The following is a 20,266-nucleotide window of genomic DNA, read 5'->3' as shown; positions in this document are numbered from 1 at the left end:
TTTGTATGTATATCAGAATTTCCTTTTCTTCCTTGAAAAACCATATTCTAATATATTATTCTAAAATACACAGGAGTTTCACAAGTTTTCGCTTCAGCGATTTGTAAAACTTGTTAATTATTCCAAAAACAGGTTGCTTTTCTCTAACTTTAAAGCAGTAAAAAAATCCAAAAGCAGAGTCAGATTTCTCAGAAGATATTATTAGACAAAATTAGAGTCATCCTGTATCCAACAATCGCACAATTAAAGCTGAGTTACACTTTGCAGAATCGCACGAGTAGAAAGTATTCTGAAAAGCATGAAAACAAATGGCCTCTTTTGCATTACTATTTTTCCAGCCATATCTCTGTTTTAGCTTCCCACAGTTAGCATGTCATTCAAATGAATCTTCCATGTACTATTACATGGGATTCTAGCAAATAGGAGACAGACAGTAAGACAGATCTTAACCAACAGGCCAGCGAATATCTATAAATCATAGATTTGCATCTCATATCTGTACATGTTTGGACTATGCTAGAAATAATTCTATTCTTAAAAAGACTTAAAGATATATTATGCCTTTCACACACAAGCCTACCCGCTATTAATGCAGTTTATATTTTTTCTTGTTCTTAAAATTCATTGGTCCAAAGCTCTTTATTATGCTGGCTGGTGTGTTTAACTGCTTATGTTCTATTTTTCAGAAACATAAAAATAGCAAAAATAAAATTCTCAAGCCACTGAAGGCAAATGATGTTTGTACTGCGTGGCTAAGAGGGAAAAGCCATATTCAGAATGTCATCCTGCTAATGTTACAGATGACGGTTTTCCTGGCAGCCTATAGCCGTGTAAGGGGTACTGTTTGTTTACCAGACTGCCATGACCCTATTACACAAGCCTGTCATCTATTGTGTGGCTAACAGTCTTTTAAATTGCAAATCTGATGCTCTTTAGGGGGCTTTAGGAAAAAAATTCTCACTTTCCACACCATCCTATTTCTCTTGATTTCTTGCCTGTTGTAAGTGGAAGTTGGGATGTGCTGAATTTGCACCAGGGGTGCAAATGCAGGCTCAATTATAAGCATAAAATTAGAGTCTGTTCACCATTAATCAGCCTGGCTAATTGCTATGCACCACCATTAACCATATGGTGTGAAAGACAGCTTCCTCTCCCCAAGATGAAATTTCTTCATTGCAGACATGAAATAGTGAGGGCCCTGGATTTTAAAATAGCTTGTTTTAGATATTTAATTTCTAAACAACTTTCTGCAGTGCTTTCTATCAAGGCTAACGGCACAATAAAACTTTGCGTTTATGTCACAAAAGAGGTATATTTATAGCACATTGGAGCTATGGTAAAGGAGACACAGAATTTAGATCGGCAGGAAAGGGCTTGGGATGATTCTGTTTTGTTGTGGGCAAAGGAAAAAGAAAAATTAAAACAAACAAATAAACCAAGGAATTGTACCTTAAATCGTTGCGAATTTTAAAAATCTATTTTGTTCTTTTGAGAGGGTAGCCCCATTGCATGATTTGTCTAAAGGACCTGCCGTCATTGGATTATAATTATTGTCTTTCTCTGAGACAAAACCCCTTTGACTTGATGGCACAGCCCTCTTTCTGTGGAATTCTGGGAGAGGTTCTGCATTTTTGGTAAACTGGAATCTATCACACCAATCATCATTACGTTTTGTTAATAGTCCTTTAAAAATATGGCCCCATGAAGGGTTTTTATAAGTAGGATTCATTCCACAAAGAATTTGATTACAAATGCATCCCCACACCCTGTGTTTAAAGTGTGACTGGGAAATGGAGACCATGCTTGGGAGGTGAGTGCAGGGCCCAGCCTCGCAGACAGGGCACAGCAGGTTGGCTCCCTTTCCAGTGCACAGGACGGCTGCAGGGACCAGTGCTCTGTTGAAGAAAACATTCTCTTTCCACTGTCAGTGCCTAACCTCTTGCGGACCACGCCTTCCCAGGGCTAGCCTGGTCCCTTGGTGTGGCTTGTTCTTCCTTCCTCTTTTGCTGGCTCATCCTGATTTTGTCCTTCAGGTGCCCACTGACGCGTGGTTCCTTTAGGAAAGCGTCCGTGGCCCGTGGCCTGAGTGAGGTCCCCTTGTTGGGCGTTCCCGTGGTATCCTGTGCTTTTCCTTCGTACCGCTCCTCACATTGTCACTGTGTGTCCAGGGCCTGCCTTCTTTTGCTGGACTAAGTGCTCCTTGAAGACAAAGAAGTTACTCAGTTTTCCTCTCTGCTTTGGTTGCCCCACGTGTGAAACGGGGAGAAACCACTGCTTCTCTCATGGGATGGTGGTGAAGGTTAAATGCTATAATCCCCATAAGTGCTTGTCATGGTACCTGACACCTAGTAGGCACTGAATGTCTCTTGTTATTATTAGTAGTAGCAGCAGTAGTATTAGTGGTAAGATTAACAGAAGCCACGGGGAGGGTGTAGCTCAAGTGGCAGAGCCCGTGCTTAGCAAGCACAAGGTCCTGGGTTCAATCCCCGGTATGTCCTCTAAACATAAATAAGTAAATAAACCTAATTACCCCCCCCCAAATAAATAAAAATTAAAAAGAATAAAAAAATTGAAAAATTTCAAAAGAGATTAACAGAAACAGTAGAAGCAGTGGCAGCAGCAGCCGTGTCTTGCAGTGTCGAGCTAAGTACGTGGTGCATAGCTGCTCGGAGGAGCAAATGGTAAGAGAACCTTGAAAGGAAGTGAAGTGTCTACTAAAACATTAACATACTTTGCTTGCTCTTGGTGTGGTGGTTAAGGATATTTTCATTCTTTTAGCACCTACTGTATGCAAAGCACTGTGGCGTGCAGAGCCAAATGGAGCTGGCGCCTGCTGTAGGAGAGCCTCCAGGCTAGCCCAGGAGATGGGACCCGGGAGCAAGTTAGACTGCACTGTGGGCCGGGGTGAGAGGTGAGGCCAGGGACCGTGGCTCAGGGAAGGGAGGATGTACTTGCAGGTGGTTGTAGCTGCAGGAATGGGGAGGAGGGTGAGACAGGACGGGGATCTTGGAGGATGCATGAAGGAGTGTTTTGGTCTGTTTGTGGGCGGTGCCCGCAGGATTTCCTAGGGAGAGGTCTGCAGATGGTGGGCCTGTGGCCTGGAGCTGGGCAGAGAGTCAGGGAGAAGGATCACGAACTTCAGGGGTCTTTTCTCAAAGGTGAGAGGTGAAGCTGTGGGCTTACATGGGACCAACAAGGATGGGGGAATAGAAGGGGAAGAGACCGTGGGTACGTTCCTGGCGAAAGATCCCGTTTAGAGTGTTCGAGATTTAGGGAAAAAAAAAAAAAAAGAACCTTGAGCATACAGGGCATAGAAACAAAAGAAGGGAGTTTCAGAGACAGAGCGCCATTGTGTAGTAAGTGTAGGGAAATCCAGATGGACGTGAGGACTGAGAAGAGCACCAGGGGGTCACTGGTGAACTGCAGGAGAGGACGTTCGAATAGGCGCTGTGGCAGCAAAGCCAGGTTTTATGAGGTTCAGGTGGCCAGGAGTGCTGGTGACTGACGAGGAGAAAGCTGGGCAGGGAAGAAACCAACTCTAGAGAAAACAAGGAGTGAGTCTTCCTCTTTTTTTTTAAGAATGGGAAAACTTGATAATATCAGTAACTGACAGAGAGGATGGACTTATTCTTATCACTGTTAATCAGACTATTTAGATAATTTACATATCTCACTCTCCAGCCACTTTGGCTAAATGGGGAAGATCATCTTATTTTTTTGTTGTAAAGCTTGGAGATGGAGACGCTGCTTTTCTGTGGTTGACAGCGCTTCTCCTTATGGGAAGAGGTTCCACATCCTGAAGATGAGGAGCTGCAGGTCCCGGGACCAGGAAGCAGGTCGATATTTCTTGCCCCGATTTATGAAGCTGCGTGTCAGACGCTCACTAGAGATACACCACGTGTGTTAGGCTGCGAAGGCTGAGACTCACAAGTGTGCTCTTCCCTGGGTGTGCAGAATTGTCCGAGGGGTGCATAGGCTTGCTGGGGAAAAGGCTGCTGTGTTTGGAGTCCACAGTGTATGTAGGTCCCCAGGTGCTGGGGACCCACTCCTGTGATGGGCCACATTGCTCTCCTGCTCCTTGGGTTGCAGGTCAAGAAGGGATGCGAAATAAAGGGAGTCCTGCTCTGTGACAAAGCAAACTAGGAAACTCCAAGTCCCCCAATAGACGCCTACTTTACGGAGCAAATGGCAGGTCTGTGCCTGGTGCGGTGCCTGGCACACATAGCGGGAGCCTAGAAAACGCCGTTTGGAAGGTTGAAGATCTACCAGTCACACAGCAATGAGGACGGGATTATCACTGTGATTTCTTTTGTCAACAGGGTAGCTTTTCCCTTGAAGTGCCTTTGTGTCTGTTGTTCCTTCCACTGCATTATTTCAGCCTGAGCCCTCTCCTGCCTTAAACACAAGTGAATCTGTTCTCGCCTTCATCCAGTCCTTCTTGGTTAATGCCTGTCTTGTGTGTGGTGGAGGTTGCTACCCACCTTTCTTGGTCCTTCCGTGTTCAGTAGAGGGAACTAGGGAGCAATTCAGCTTGGAGACGGGAGGAAAGAGAAGGCAAGAAAGACTGTCACGGGGAAGGAAGATGGGTCCTTACTCTGCTCGGCTCTGGGTTAGAACTAGGAAGCTTCAGAGGGTTAGATGTCAGTTCAGCCTAAGGGAAAATCTTCTTTCCCCAACTTGCAGTTGATTTTTAGTTTTTTAACAGGAAAATAAGATTGTGATTCAAAGCAGAAGACAGCGGGAGTATGGCAATAAAATATATAGCCTCTGTTCTTCCCCACGTATTCCACTTCCTGTAGGTTATTTCTTGGAAGGGTCTATTCATTTACTCAAAAAACAAAAGAAGCTTTCAGAGGGCCTCCCATGTGCTGGGCCCTGTTCTAGTTGCTGGGGAGATAGGGATGAACAAAACGTAGAGGCAAGAACCAAACAGTCTGAGACCCTGTCCTCATGGAGGGACAGACAGTAGAGAAGCCGACAAACACATATGTGATGTGATGAGTGCTAGGAAGGAAAGTGAAGCAGGATAAGGGGCTCACGAGCTCTGCGGTAGTCAGAGGCCGTGACTTTGTGCAGGAATTTGAGTGAAGTGAGAATGTGAACTGGCTTGTGACAGGTTGTCTCTTCCCCTCCCTCCCTCCCTCCCTCTCTGTCTCTCCCTCTTTCATTCTGTTCTCCCAGAAATGGGATCGCATCATACATACTCTTCTGCAGCGTGGCTTTCTCAGGTCACAGTATGATGTGGACTTCTTTCGATAATGGTGTATGCAAAGCCACCTTCATTCCTTTTAATGCTGCACCCAATTCCATACATACATGTGTACGTGTGTACACGTGTGTATTTGTATATGCATATATTTTTAAAGTGGGCTCAAACTGTAGACACTACTTGGTCGCCACCCCAGATGCAAAGCAGAGCCCAGGGATCCCATTTTGGGAATGATGACTGGGTGATGCAGTGACATGGCGTGCGAGGCAGGAAAACTCTTGGGCTATTTTAAATAGTTGCAAAAAGTTTTTTTTTTTTCTCTTAATATTAAGTGACCTCTAGCCCTTTATTCGTATTTTCTCTCTCTCCCTTTATTACCCCCATTTTATTTCTAGTCTGTCCTCCCTTCTACATTTCTTCACATCTGCCGTTTGCTCTGGGTCCCTTGGGGCTCAGTAGAGAGGGGTGGTTCTCACTTCGGCTGTGCTTGAGTTCATCTGGCTGAGCTCAAGGGCACTTTTATTTCAAGGGGATGAAGACAGTGCTTAAGGTGAAGGACAAATCTCAGGCCTAGTGTGGCGCTTGTTTGGGCGAGGTGGCTTTGGTGTATGGGGTGGGGCGGGGTGACCCCTCCTTCCCTCAGTCGTGTCTGCTCGGAGGGTCGGCTTGGCTTCCTTTGTCAATCACCTTCCTGTTTTCTTGGATTGTATTTCCCCCAGAACATTGCATTCATTCATGAAGTCATTCATTCATTCATTCAGTCAATATTTGAGCTTCTCTATTCTGTCCCAGGCCTTACACTCCTCATTAGGTAAATAAAATTGACAGTGTGTTCTTTCATGAAGCATATGGGTTAGAGGGGGAGGGGGGAGAGGAGGAGAAAGACAGTAACAGAAAATACACAGATATGTATGTAAGAATAAAATTTGCACTGTGTATAGTGCCCTGCAAGGAAAAACCAGGAGAAACCTGTCTGGTGTCAGGGCCAGCCTCTCTGAGGCTAGCTAGAGACTGAGGCCTAAAGAGGGTCAGGGAAGAGGCTGGGGAACTGGAGAGGGCTTGGAGGAGGGGTAGTCTGGGCTGGGAAGCCTGCCTGGGCCCAAACCTGAGGTCAGACTGAGTGTGGCCCATCCGAGAGCCTGAAATTGGCCAGTGAGGTGGGAGCTTGGCAAGTCGGAGGAGAGCAACAGGAGGGTGGGAGGTGGCCTGGCACCATGTCATGCCATAGACTTATTCTGAGTGTGCTGGGAAGCCGTTAACAGGTCTTGCGCAGTGAAGGGACATGGTTCCATTGACCTTTCGAGAAGATCACTCTGGCTGTTGCAGTGAGTAAAGAGTGGAGGCAGGGAGGCCAGATGGGAGGCTACCGCAGAAGTCCAAGCGAGAAATGCAAGTGACTTGGGAATGAGGGGAGAGAGTCACATGGGCTTGAGATACATAGATTCCAGTCTGAAATTATCATCACGCGAGTTGGAAGAGTCCCTGGAGGGCCTTTATTCTGGGCAGGACAATGGTGAGGGTTTGACTAGTGGGGTTCTGCCTAATCGCTGTTTTGAAAAAGAAAGGGGAAAAAAATGGAAAATAGAAAGGAGAAATAGGCCTTTCCATCCATGTCTTTTCTCACTGGGTAAAGGGGACTCGGGCTCTGTCAACCGGCTGCTTTTGGAGACCTGTGCTCCCGCACTTAGAGGTGGGTACAACAATCGCTCCATTTCACAAAGGAGGAAGTTAAGACTCCAGCAGGAGGAATACCTTACTGGAGGTGACACAGACATCTCCGATTGCAAAGCCAGTGTTCCTAACCACCGTGCTCTTCTGGCAAGCCTTTGAAATATAGCTGTAGGTGGTGAGAATACAGGGATGGTGGAGTTTGGGTTTTGGATTATTTTTCTGCACGCGTTCCAACCACTGTACTTCTCGTTCCCTTGTTTCTTTATCTGTCTCTTAGGTATTGGGATCCCTTGGGCTTCCCATCCCCGAAGTGCTAGTGTAGCAGAACTCAGACCAGGAGGAAAAGTTTCCTTGAACCAGTAAGAGAGAGAGGCTCTGCGGCGGGTGGAGTGGTTTTAGCTGGGACCTTGACAAAGGAGATAAATTTCTTGCTGTTGCTTTCTGCAGATACGAGAGACAAACAGACTGAGCATCAGATTTGGAAGCTGAGTCTCTTCTCAGAGATAGGGTTACAGACAGGAGCGAGACTTCCCAACTTTGGGGAGGAACTCCCTATGCAGGCGTGTATTTCTGGGTCCTGGAAATGAAGTTCAGTGTTTGGTTCTCCCCAGCAGCTCTCTAAATTTAGGCTCTATGATTCACCAAGTCTAATGACTGTGTGTGTATGTGTGTGTGTGTGTGTACATACGTGTGTGCTTGTGTAAGAGAAAGGGAGAAAAAAGTATGCATTTTATTTGTGGCCCAGGGTAATAAATAATGCTCAGATAACTCCCTCATCTCCTTGACCTTGATGATCAAATACATGCTTTTATAGTGTGCCCCTAGGTGTAGACTGGCCAATGGACACATTTTTTAAATTTGCAAACAAGTCTCAGATGGATAGTTTTCCACTGATTACGGGTAATTTTCTAAAACCCTAATTTTTCACCCTTTAGAAGCATCTCAGTTTAAGAAAAAACTGGCAACCTTAAGGTCACAGCTGGGGTGGGATTTTGATAGTGGATGCCTTCCGTTTGCCCATGTCTGCCCTTTCTCGGACCTAATAAACAGCGTCCACTGTGAGGGCTCTGCTAACCTTTGGATCAATTGTCCATGATGCTCCCAGAAAACGTAAACAGTGGCCGGTGCAGGGCACAAAAGCCAGAGGACCTGCGGACCTCCACTTTTATCTTGCTTCTTTGCCTTAATTATTACGCTGCACTTTTATTCTCACGAAGATGGTTTGAAAGCAAACAAAGTTTCAGGATTTGGGGAAGGCTGTGGTGGAAGGAAACATTTCCCATAAAAGAGAAAGGAGAAGAAAAAGGAATCCATTTAATACAAGATGACTGGAGGGGGAGAAATCACTCATACCTCATTATTGACGCGTTCCACACAATTAGTGTGATCTTGAGGGAAGAGCGTGTGAGCCACCCACAACCCGGAATATTCTCATTGGGTAGATGTAATAACAATGCTTCTCCCAGTGAACCCTTCCAACGCCGCGGGCAGTGATGGGGAGACCCCATCTTCGGGCTGCCAGTGCTGGCTCTGTGAGAGTCCCTCTCCCTCCCTCCTTTGTGCAGGGAGAGGTTAAGCCTGGCCATTAACCCATAGGTGACCCAAATAGAATTTTCTGTCCCAGGGATCCGTTGATTGCCAGGTATGGCTTTGTGGTAATTCCAGCGTTCGCAACCCAGCAATTTGAACCTTCTGTCTGCCTAAATGACGATTTTACATTGTAATGGTTGTACTAAATCCTCTCGCTTTTTGCTCCATAGCCGCTGTTGTGACAAGAAAAGCTGTGGCAACCGAAATGAGACTCCCTCAGATCCAGTGATAATTGACAGGTAGGGATGGTTCTACTTTCACTGGGTCCTTATTCCTCATTATAATGAAACACCTGCCTTGTGTGGCTCGTGGGTGAGGGTTAGGAAGGCATGTGGCCGAAATGTGCCTGTTGGTCATGACTTCAGCTGCGCCGAGCTCTTGTGATTCCTGGGAAAGCCATATGGAATGTACTTTGGAGGCCTGTTTTCTTGGATTGCTCCAGTTTTGTGTCTGATTCATGCTCCTAAAGGAATATTTTCTTCTTTCTTTACTTTCTGTGGCTCAATCTTCATGCTGTGCCAGGAAGCTTCAGAAATAAAATAATAATAATTTGTGATTTATGAAATGTGGTTGGATACTTATAAATATTTAAGTTTTATTTGAAAAATGTTTGAATCATTATCACTTTTAGCTACAGTAGTTCTGTTGGACGTAATCCATCTACATTTTAAGGTTTTATTTGTGCATAAAAGCAGCTTTAAAGAGATCTGTGAACCAAGATTTTCTACAGTTATTTCCCGGGTTTGATTGTAGTTCATACTGCATTGTAAGTTGATTAATTTATCCTGCTTGTCTTAATTATTGTGTTTTTAAACAGATCCATATTACTAATCTGACATGACCAAGTAAATCACTGTAGAACAGTAAATCTGTTTTAGTTGTTGGGTGCAATTTCGAGTCAGTGTGTGCCCATATTATGCAAAGTTGCATTCCAAATATTCGTTTTACATTTTAATTATTGAAATTCATTGTATGGAAACATGTATGATAAAGCATTTGTTACATAGCATTACTCATTGAGAGTTAAATGGCCTGGAAGGTTTATAGATACTGTCAGTTGTCAGCTAAGAAAGGAGCTAGCATCCTCCACTAGCTGGAAGAGTCTTGCAAATAAGGCTGACTGATCCCTCATTGAGAAAAGCAGCGTCTGAACAAAAGTCCCTTTTGAGTCTGGTAATACTGATTTTTGAGCTACCCACCACCCTCCTGCCCCATCTTTCCAGTTCTCTACCTTTTGGGAGCTTGCGCTGCCATTTTTCAGTTAACTGAAAAAGCGTTTGCTTCATTGTAATTTATGTCGAAACATCGCTTGTTGAATTTGACTTTTGGGATTCTTAAGGCTTAAACACAATTTTGATTGCCGAGTAGCTTTATAAAGCTTACATGTCAATCAGATATTTTAACTAAGTATCTTTCACTAATATTCACTGAAAACATATACCATTGCTTGGTAAATGAGGATGAATAATTTTGACGCCGAGTTCACATCAGCAGTTTCGTGTAGTGAAGTTGTGTGCTGCCCATGGAGTTAGAATAGGATGTTCTTCTACAAAAGCAGACATGCGATTCACATAATTTCTTCTGCAATGGCAGATAAATCTTCAAATGAATAAGGTAATAAATAAATACAAGCTTTGTGTTATTTGTTTCATTTAAACAGCTCTTCAAAATACCATTTGTTAAGCAAGTTTTTCTAACCCTTCTGTTAGAAAGTGTTCTGATGAAGGACCAGTCCAAATAGTCCTCGAAACTTTGAAACTATCAGCATTTGGTTCTGCCACACAGTTTCTTTTGGTTTAGATGATGACAAGAACCTTACTTTGCCACCAGCAATGAAAACACTTTTTTTTTTTTTTTTGCTTTTGAATGGGTTAAGCTTTTAAGTTCTTCGTTTGGTTTTAAGCCGTGACTCTGATATAGGAGGTTGATATGACTGTGGTTTGAGTAACATTTGATTTTGACCTGTTCCTGTGGGTTGCGATGGCATAAGAAACTTGACTCAGCAGCACTGTAATTAGCCCGGCCCGTGTTTTTGAAACAGGATTGGGTTACCTGGATTGCATTAGGGCAGCTTCTATTGTTGCCGCCTTGCATCTGTCCCAGTAGGGTACTTAAAACCTTTTCTTGGCTGGGGGAGTTCAAACAATTTAGGCAAAATAAGTATGTACTTTATACTGTTGGTGGCTTTAGAGATATTACTCATGACATTTATCCTTTTCATTTTTTTTTTTTTTTTCCTTTTTGGTTTGACAAAGTAGAAAACAGTGTTAGCCAATCTTGGTCTCTTAAGAGAGGAGCACTTGAAAAAATGGTTGAAACCCAGGGTATCTGCACGGGTCCCAGCATATGTTAATTTGCTGGCTGCTGCCACCGTCTCCCATGAACTGTCTTTTCAAGCAGTGATGCCAGCTGATATGCAAACCCCCATTCAGCTATTTTCATTTGCATCTGAGTCTTCAGAATTTATTTGTCCTTCAGTCTGCCAGAGGTTTTAAAAAGCTCCAGTCCTGTCTATGCTGATATGTGAAACTTCCATTTTTAACAATGAGAGGAGAGAGAAACAACAGGAAAAGAACTTACACAAGGAAAGGCAAAACAGAAAAGATTTTTCAATTCCATAAAATTGCTGCAAAGGGAAAAAAAAAATGATGGCAACCGTGTTTGAATTTCATAGTTTCCAATTTGATCCTATATTACCGATTGCATAATATGTGCGTTACGTGCTTGGGGTTTGATTTGCTTTCAGATTTATGATTGTGAATCCCTGCATATTTTGCAGACATAGGTTATGGGACCTGCATTCAGTAGCAATAGTAACTGTTTTTACAAGACGCATACAATATGCAATTATAGAGCTGAGGGGACAGGCAATCCTTGTGTTCGGATTTAGCATAATTTGAACACGCAGTCACCTTTTGGGCACCAATAATTTTTACCTCCCTTTGCTTGTCCTTCGGATTTTGGAAGAACACTGCTATTTTTATCAGTCAAAAGACTTTTAGCAGTGGTTATTCAGGAAAACTATTTATAGGATTGATAGAAGAGGCTTTCTGGTCATACGGCAGTGGTGCAGGGTAAGCTATTTCTGTGCTAAATTTTGGCTGCATTATTGCTGCCAGTGGTGTGGGGACATCAGCTTGGCCTACTCTATGAAAAAAGTGAAATGAACAAAATCAGAAGTTCAATACTGTGATTTAGAAATGGATTTCCACTTCATTCTTTTATCACAGCATACGACAAAGTAAGAAACATATGACCCAAACTTTTTTTTTTTTTTTTTTACAATTGTGACAATTTGTCAAATCTCTTGGAAAAAGTTTGGAGGAGGATTTCTGTAAGTGTACGAAATGTGCATCTGGGGTTGACCGCCAGGCCGTATTTCTGCCTGATGCCAAATGGCTTGATTGAGAATTATATAAACTAGGCTTGCCCACTGATCTCGATATTTGAGTTGTGCAGACACGGGAAAAGTCAAATATGTTATGTTTAATAGCTGATGACCAGGAACTAATAACAGCAAATTTCATTATCGTTGAGGTAAAGGGCTATGTGTGGTAATTATTGTTAAAGTGAAAAAGCAAAAAATGACTTGCAGTTATTGGATTAAGGTGGAGACTGATTTAACATATTCACATAGTAACTCATATTTGAATTTAAAAGGTTTGCAATAAAATTCGTGTTTAGAAATTGAATAAATTGTAGTTTTATTACCACATTGGATATCCTTGTGTCCTAACCTTTTTCCTTGGAGTTATCTTAGTTCAATAAATAAAACCTCATTAGACTATTCCCATTTCAACGAGTTTATTAAATTTTGCAGGAGTAATTAGCATAAGCTGTGCTAATTTTTCTGGAAGACTAATGAGGGAGGTTCTTAATTAGGTTTACTTTATAAGAATCAGAAAAGATGATAATGACAAAAGTCACATAGGGTAGTCTGAATTGGGAACCCAGTTTTTCTGAATCTGTAAAAAAAAAAAAAATTCCATTTTCTAGGTGGAAATTTCTTTATTAATGCTTGAACTGAATATGTGAAGTGTGCAGACTGTTATTCATTATCTAGTTAGTTAGGATCACCATCCATTTCTAGATTTGCTTCAAGAAACTCTTTATTTTCCAAACTTGGACTCACTAAACTGCCTTTGAACAATGACACAGATGAATACAGACGGTCTTACAAAAACATTTCTTCCTCCATATTATGCTGTAGGATTCCTTTCGCATAGAATCCTCAAGTTTCCGGCCAGATCTGTGTCACTTATGTCCAGTGGGGCAGGAGAGGGGACGGCTCGGCATTTGTTTGTTTGGCTTTTCAGTTTGAGATCAGTGTAACTGATGAGAGTGTTGGGCCACTAAATAAAAGGAGAAAATGAGAGGCCAATTCTTTATTTCCATTTACTGTCGATCCTGAGAAGTTGACAAGTGGGGTTTTTTCTTTTAATAGATAGAAATAATAAAGGATGCAACTCCTCCTCGAATTACGTTCTCCAGTCTCGTGCGAATCCGGACATAGTCCTTTTGGGATATGTTGTGGCTTGAGTAATCAGCAAGTTTTGAGTTTCTCACCGCCAATATTAAAAATGTAGATTTTAAAATCCCACCAATTAATATAACTCTAAAGATTTTAGGTTTACTTATTGCAGCTTTAACAGACCTTTCTTTTGCATTTGTAAGAATCTCTGTACCTGTGTTTGAGACGTAAGCCCTGACACGCAAAATTAAAAAAAAAACAAAAAAAAACCCCCAAGAATTCTGAAGCATGAAAGACCTAGCCTGTTTGGAACTAGTTCTTCAGGCTACATTTACCCAAGGGTCTCCTAAAATAAAATAAAATTAAAAAAGCCCCCCCCCTTTTTTTACCCTCCTAGAATTTTCTTAAGATCTTCCATACCTAGATCCCTTTAACTTAGGTGACACTGATTGGGTTTTCTTTATGATTGTCGTCTGAAATGGAATGTTTAGGAGTGAGACATGAGAATGGCCATTTTACCTGTTGATTTACATCACACTTGTTCAGAGAAACAATTTTGTTTAAGATCCATTCTTCTTCTAAGAGGTATAAGTGCTGTGATAGGTTTTCATAAAAGTGCAGTGTTGTCTTATCACCAAGCTAATTTCTTGATTAAATTGATCCAGATATATTTATATAACATATATGTCATCTGTATAATAGGAAAACTTCAGAGTTAGGGTATAATTTAGTTGTTTTTTTTTTTTTTTAACCGTGGAGCAGGATGGGATCTATTCTAAGTCTTAAGATTGTGAACTTATCAGGGCCCCTCAGCAGTAAATGATTTTCCTCTATCTTTTATCATCAGACATCCATCCCAAAATTCACAACATTTTTTTCTTTATTTTCTGTAAAAAGAAAGTCCTCAACTAACACGAACATAAATGTACACTTCTATTAAAGTTGCAAATGAGGCTTTTAGAGTTTCATGGCTTCATTTCATCGACCTTTCAACTTACTGTTTTGGGGCTTCATCCAGTTTTTAGAAGAACCATGAAACATGATCACTCTGTAGGGGACACATATGGCTATCCGAGGCTCAAAGAACCAGACATAAAAATAACATTTCTCAGAATTCTGATAAGCCTTTTTTATATCACTTGATTTCCTAACTTTGAATCCTCTGTTAAAACAAAAGGAGGAGGAACCCACCCTTTAAAATTGCCGTAGGCAGGATAATTGCTGTCCCTTTGGTTGGTCTGAGAGCTTTGCATTTTTCCCAAAGTGAGAAGCCAGCGCTGACACTGAGCATGAATTTATGGTTGTTTATTAACCCTTCCTGTATTTAAACATTTGTTTTCTCAGTGGGAATTCACGTGTGATTATTAGCGATGAGACTTATGTGAGAGTTGATCATTCTAAATTTTATCACATATCAGATAATACCATTCTGAATATGAGATGAGCCGGTACATTTGTGTGCAGTTTGCTACCGTGATAAGAAAATAATGAATACAATCCGCTAATAGCAGTCTGTATTCCATTTACTATCAGCTATTCCCAAATACATAACCAGGATACATTCAAATGGATTTCGAATATGCTGACAATATATCATAATGCAAAGTACTTTTACATGATATAATACTACTGCAGACACTGTATAATGAACAACAGTGGTTTTCCTGTAAAGGAAATAATGGCAGCCACTTCCAAGAAGTGCATTTAATGGAGCTTCAGAGAATCAGCAGTGCATGTGTGTAACTGGCCCGGGTGTCAGCCCATGGTGTGGGTTTTTATCCCGTGTCATCATAACTTTGCTTTTGTAACAGTTCAGGAAACATACAGAAAAGCAGTACAAAGTCCCTTGTGTGTCATCTGACAACTTTGCACAGTCAGTTCGTGATGAGAATCTATCACTATATTAAATTTGCTTTTACTTTTCTAAAAGAAATTGCTTAGAATGGAAAAAAAAACCAAACCCATCCCTCCCCAAGTGCAGCTCTCCATTGATAAATCCCCCTCGTTTTCCCCTACTGCCTGTACCTGAAAAACTCTTTAATAAAAATTGACCAAATTTTAAAGACTCCATTTAGAAGCTCCTGCGTATAAAGAAATGGCATTTTGGTCATTTTAACTTACATCAGGTATTATCTGAAATAGACTATTAATTTTTTCCTTCCCCTGCCACTGTCCCATCCCTCCTTTTACAAACTGTGTAACTGTATACCATCCTGGACAATATAAAAGTGACCTAAATACTCCAATTGCAACCAGTGAAATATGGTGAACAGTGCAGGTTTGTCTTTGGTCGCTCGCTGCCTTGAAATGTGTGGGTAGATGGAGATTAATCTCCCTAGCCAACTCTTCCTCCGGTTACGAGCCTTTGTCCAGGAGCAAATGAAGGTTTTAACGTTACCGTACTTATTGTAATAGAATTTTAATTGCCTTAACCCTGCTAATGTGTGAAGCTGAGTGTGTATCTGTGTTTGTGTATGTGTGTGTGTGCACGCATATTTTTCACGAGGAGGGGAATCAAGCCAAAAAGAAAAAAAAAACCCTGCATATTTTTCATGGAGGGGCAGGGGGTCACATATGGTAAATGATGCAAACTTAATGAAACTGGTTCTGGGGAAGAGAATGCCATTGGCATTTCATCCGTGGAATGTATACTACGCTTTCAGTGGGAACAGAGTGGTCTTCAGTGTGCTTGGGGGATTTTGATTTTTGAAGGCAAAGTGCTTGGTTCCAGTTCCAAACTTGCCTCCAAACCCTACTTGGAAAGACTTAGCTAGACAAGCTGGCAAATTATATAGCTCGATCCCACACAATGACCTCCAAAATGGCACTCGGTGACTGTACCATCCTGCTAACTGTGGGAGGCACAATAGTTTTGTAATAGAATATAAAGTAATAGTGTTAGCCAACACATCTTTAATAAGATATTGTTCGTGCCTTTGCCGTGTGCCACAGAGCAGGCTCTCACTCGGTGGGCCTTTTGATTCCTCTCAATAAGATTATTTCAAATACTCTAATCCTGAATCATTGACATGAATACAAAAGCCGAGTGACATCTAATAGATGCCTCTTAGCTTTGCTTTTCCTCTTGTTCCTTTCCTTTTTCTTCTCTTTTTACCTGACAAAAAGCTTATAGACACTTGGGCTCTGTCTCTCAGTAGCAGCATGGGGGGCTCCTCATGAAATATAAAGGAGGAAAAAGGACTGACAGAGGCCCGATAAGCTACAGAGTGAAGGGCCGTAGATTAAAAGTAAATGCCAGTAAATCCTACCCTGTACACTTACTTGTTCTTTTATTGTTTTCCTTAACACTTTCAGTGCCGAGAGAGTGGGGAAAAAGAGAAAATAGTCATCAGATTGCTCGTGTGCATTTATTAATATGGACATGGCCACCAGGCATAGCGTATAGGGTTTGGGCAAGAGTCTCAAATTTTGGCTCATGTCAAGGTTGTAGTGGTTTAAAAAAAATGCCCCTTTAATCAATATCAAGAATCCCTCAAGAACTTTTTTTTGCTTATCTGCTGCTTGATTGACTAGATATTGATAGTTTGTATATGGGGAGATGGGAGAGGAGGTCCTAAGAGTCCTTCTGTAGGGTATGAATGCTCATGACGTGGCATTTCAAGGCTGAAATAACTTTTTTCTTTTTTAATCAATGAATTGGAAGTTATTGAAATGAAATATTAGCTTATTTTGTTCCATGACACTACTGCCTTCTCGGGTATCCTCGCTCCCCGTTAGGGCCCGAGTGTTGCCCATGCTGGATGGCGCCTTCTCTCCAGGCCGATGGCGAGGCCGTGGAGGTGGGAGTGAAGCTGGACAGCTTTTCTGATGGTCAGAGGTTGTTCACCCTCCGCCTTTCCAGGGCCACCGTGATTTGACTAAAGCTCTTTTTTTTTTTTTTTAAACTTTATCTGAAGATCAATCATGCTTCTCGCCATTTACTTATTATTGTTCAGTAGACTGGTGACTTCCTCTTATTTTTAATATGCCTCCCATTCACTAGCATTCTCATCTGTTGGTAATGTCCTTAAATGTCATTTTTAATAGTCTTGGATGCCCTATTGGAAAAGGTAGTTTGAAGAACCCTGGACTTTTGTCAGGTTTGGTGACTCTCACATGTATACACACACACACACACACACACACTCGTTACAAAGACAGGAACAAAGATGAGAAATGAGAAATCTCTTACTTATTAGAAAGTTCTTTAGAAAAGAAAGTTGGCTAAGCGTTAGCCTGGGTAACTTTGAAGCTACTGCAATGTCGAAAACCCATGTTTGTCTTCATGGTCTTGGTGTTTTCTCAAAGCCAGATTCTAGTCTCAGATGTACGGAGTACATCTCAGAATAACTTTCAGAAAATCGAGTCCTTCTTTCTGTGGCTGTAGGAGTGGGAGTGTCTTATTCTGGCCGTCCATATGTTTTCTTGAAGACTAGCATCTGAATCCTGGCCCAGGAGCACCTTAAAACAAACAAAATCCCTGACCATTAAGAGTTTAATTGTAACTTACCTCTGAATGGTACTTGCAAAGTTTTTGAAGACCTTTAAGGTGTAGTATTTCAAAGAATTCTTTTCACACAAATGCCAAAGCATGAATTAACTCCATTTTACAGATCTGTAAACTGAGGCACACAGCTACATGAACTTTATTAGTGACAAAGCAAGTGATTAGAAACTCCATGTCCTAGCTCTCAGCCTGATTTTTTCCATTCTCAATTGCCCAGTTGAAAGAAAAAAAAAATACTGTTTTCAGTATTTCATGCAGTCTCATTTATTTTTCTTGGTATCCATGATTCATCCTTTCCACGAATTAATCTAAACCCTTTTACCTAAACAGTTTTCTTAGTAGATCTGGCACTTAACTTTTGGGATTAAAAAACTAATTAAAAACATAATATAAATTGTTGTCCCCATTGCTAGAACAATATTGAAGTTCTTGTGTCCTCATTTAATTTGATGAGTAAACAATTATGTGTTTTGTTGGGGGAAAAAACAGGCACTAAACCAGAGTGAAGTCGGGAAGAAGGCAGAAGATGATGGAAAAGACCTTGATTTTGAAATCCATTGGAGGAGAAACCAGTCCTTCCACCACTCCACCTAATACCTGAGCCTCAGGGGATTCAACTTTTTCATCTTTGAAATGGGAAAAGTCATCTTGATTTTAAAGAGTTGTGTGGGTTAAAACAACTAGCACAGGGTTTGGCACATATTAGGTGCTTGAAATCAGGCAGCTCTTGTAATCTGAATATAATCTATTCCATATGGATTATTGCTCTCAATGTGATGATTGCCATGGAACTGTCCAATAAGCAGAGTTACCTTACTGAAGTTTATTATGGTGGCTAAGTCCCCTTGGTGAGGATTCACTCATAGATTTCTTTCCACAAATATTTATTGAGTGTCTACTATATGCCGCACACTGTTTCCAGGCTTGGAGACATAACCATGAATAACACGGAGCTTTCAGTGTCTCAGAGTTGAAAAAAAAAAAAACTGGAATAGTAAGTGTGAAAAAGAACACACTGATTTTTTTTTTTTTTTAAAGTAGAAGAATGTTATTTCAGATAGATGGAGATCAGGATGCAGAGGGAAAAATCTCCCTGGGTTGAAGTTGCCTGTTAGCTCTTGCTCCGTGGTACTGCATTTGGGCAAACTCCGTGGTTTTATCGCTCTCCTCTGAGACAGGCTACACATCGGTTAAGACCACAGGCTGTGGAGGGAGACCGCCTGGGATCAAATCTGAGCTCTGCCGGTGTTAACTCTGGGGCTGTGGGCAGATCATCTAACTTCTGTAAGCCCCAGTTTCTTCATCTGTAAGACCTGGGTGAGACCAGGAGCTCCTACCTGATAGGCTGTGGTCAGAAATAAGTAGATAATGCATGGAGAACACTTAGCACAATGCTTGGCACATGAATCATATTCAGTAGAAGGTGGCTATTGTTTTTAAAATAAGGGCTGGAATGAAAAGATCTCTGAGATGCTTTCCAGCTATGAAAGTCTAATTTTAGTTCCCTTTGGTGCTGCTGAGGCAAATAAACTCTTTAGGAGGTAGACTGGACGCCCCAGAGGGCAGTGGTGGATGGGTGTTGGTTGCTGCTGTGTTCCCAGGGCTCAGGCCAGCTGTCTCACTGCTGTGTAGTAGATGCTTAGAGTATGTTTTTGTAAAATGCAAGAAAGGAGCTAGAAATGCAGCTGCTGAATCTGGTGGTCTCGTCGCTCTGCATAAAGACAGGCTTGTTACAACTACATAGTAAAGTGAAAAGGCACTGCCATTCAAGAAGGACGAGGAACAGAAAAATGTGAGCTAAAAATATTAAATTTGTTACACTTAAAAATGTTAATCTTCACACGATTACCATGCAAATCCCCTCATTGCCTAACTGTTTAATTGATCAAGTAAATCACAGAGCAGACAAGTAAGTGAAAAACCCGGCTGTTGGCATTCGCACAAAGCACATTTTCAAGAATATATCCTGTTAACTAGTATGTCTATTACACACGGTGATGTGAATTTAACACACTCACACACATACATACAGGATCCTTTGCAAGCAGGCAGATTTCAGAGAGTTTGGGGAAACCTTTATTTTTGTATGGCACCTTGGAAGTCTCCCATTATTATATCAAACATGAAATCAGTGTTTGGGTAACATATGTTTCAGCAGTTCCTTTGTTTTATATAATGTTAGAAGACTTGAGAATTCACCATTTCTTCTTTCAGGCAGGTATAATATTGATGTGCTACTCTGGTGACTGAAGGGTTAATGAACCCCCCCCTCCAACCCCCCTGTCCCCCACCCCAATCCCATCATGTGCCTGGTTGACTCTGAAAGAAGGGGCTTGAAGTTGCCCACAGGGCATCCCTTTTCCCAGACTTCTCCAAGGCCACCTGGGCAGACGGGAGCTTGCCTCCTGTCCTTAGGACACAAAATCCAATCAGGCGCCACGTCTGCCCATCTCCCTGACCTGCGAGCCGGGAGGAGGGAGAAGCAGAGGCGGCTCACGTTGGACAGGCTGTGTCTTTGTGGCTTTGAGGGCTCCTGCCTCTATCGAGGGAGGACGTTCTCCCTTATTTTCAAGATAAGGTGTCGTTCTTGAGAGCAATGTGCTGAACTAATCAGGTTAATTGAGAGGCCCCGGATCGTCCTGACTGAGCCACTCTCTTCTTCCTGTTACAGGCCGATAGTGCAGACAGACAGATTACACATCTTTTAGTTTCCCCCAAGCCCATGGAATCTGCAGGCGCGCAGGGAACGTAGCTTCGGCCGAATGTCACTCAGACTATCGGAGCATGGGTTCTTAATGGAACTGCACAGCGTTAAAAC

General features: G+C 42.0%; 1 protein-coding gene across 8 annotated transcripts in view; it reads left to right on the top strand.

Annotated features, from left to right (window-relative positions):
- EBF1 (EBF transcription factor 1) overlaps positions 1–20,266 on the top strand; it is a 379,633-nt gene that overhangs the window by 15,933 nt on the left and 343,434 nt on the right. For all 8 annotated transcript variants that reach the window (XM_074361007.1, XM_074361003.1, XM_074361006.1 and 5 more), the window contains exon 6: positions 8,641–8,709. In XM_074361007.1, coding sequence (XP_074217108.1) covers positions 8,641–8,709 — 69 coding nt within the window. The remainder of the gene's footprint in view (positions 1–8,640; positions 8,710–20,266) is intronic.

Source organism: Camelus bactrianus, chromosome 3, assembly GCF_048773025.1.
Source record: "Camelus bactrianus isolate YW-2024 breed Bactrian camel chromosome 3, ASM4877302v1, whole genome shotgun sequence".
NCBI classification, from domain to species: domain Eukaryota; kingdom Metazoa; phylum Chordata; class Mammalia; order Artiodactyla; family Camelidae; genus Camelus; species Camelus bactrianus.
Note: the sequence above shows the minus strand (reverse complement) of the source record. Positions and strands in the feature narration are given on the sequence as shown.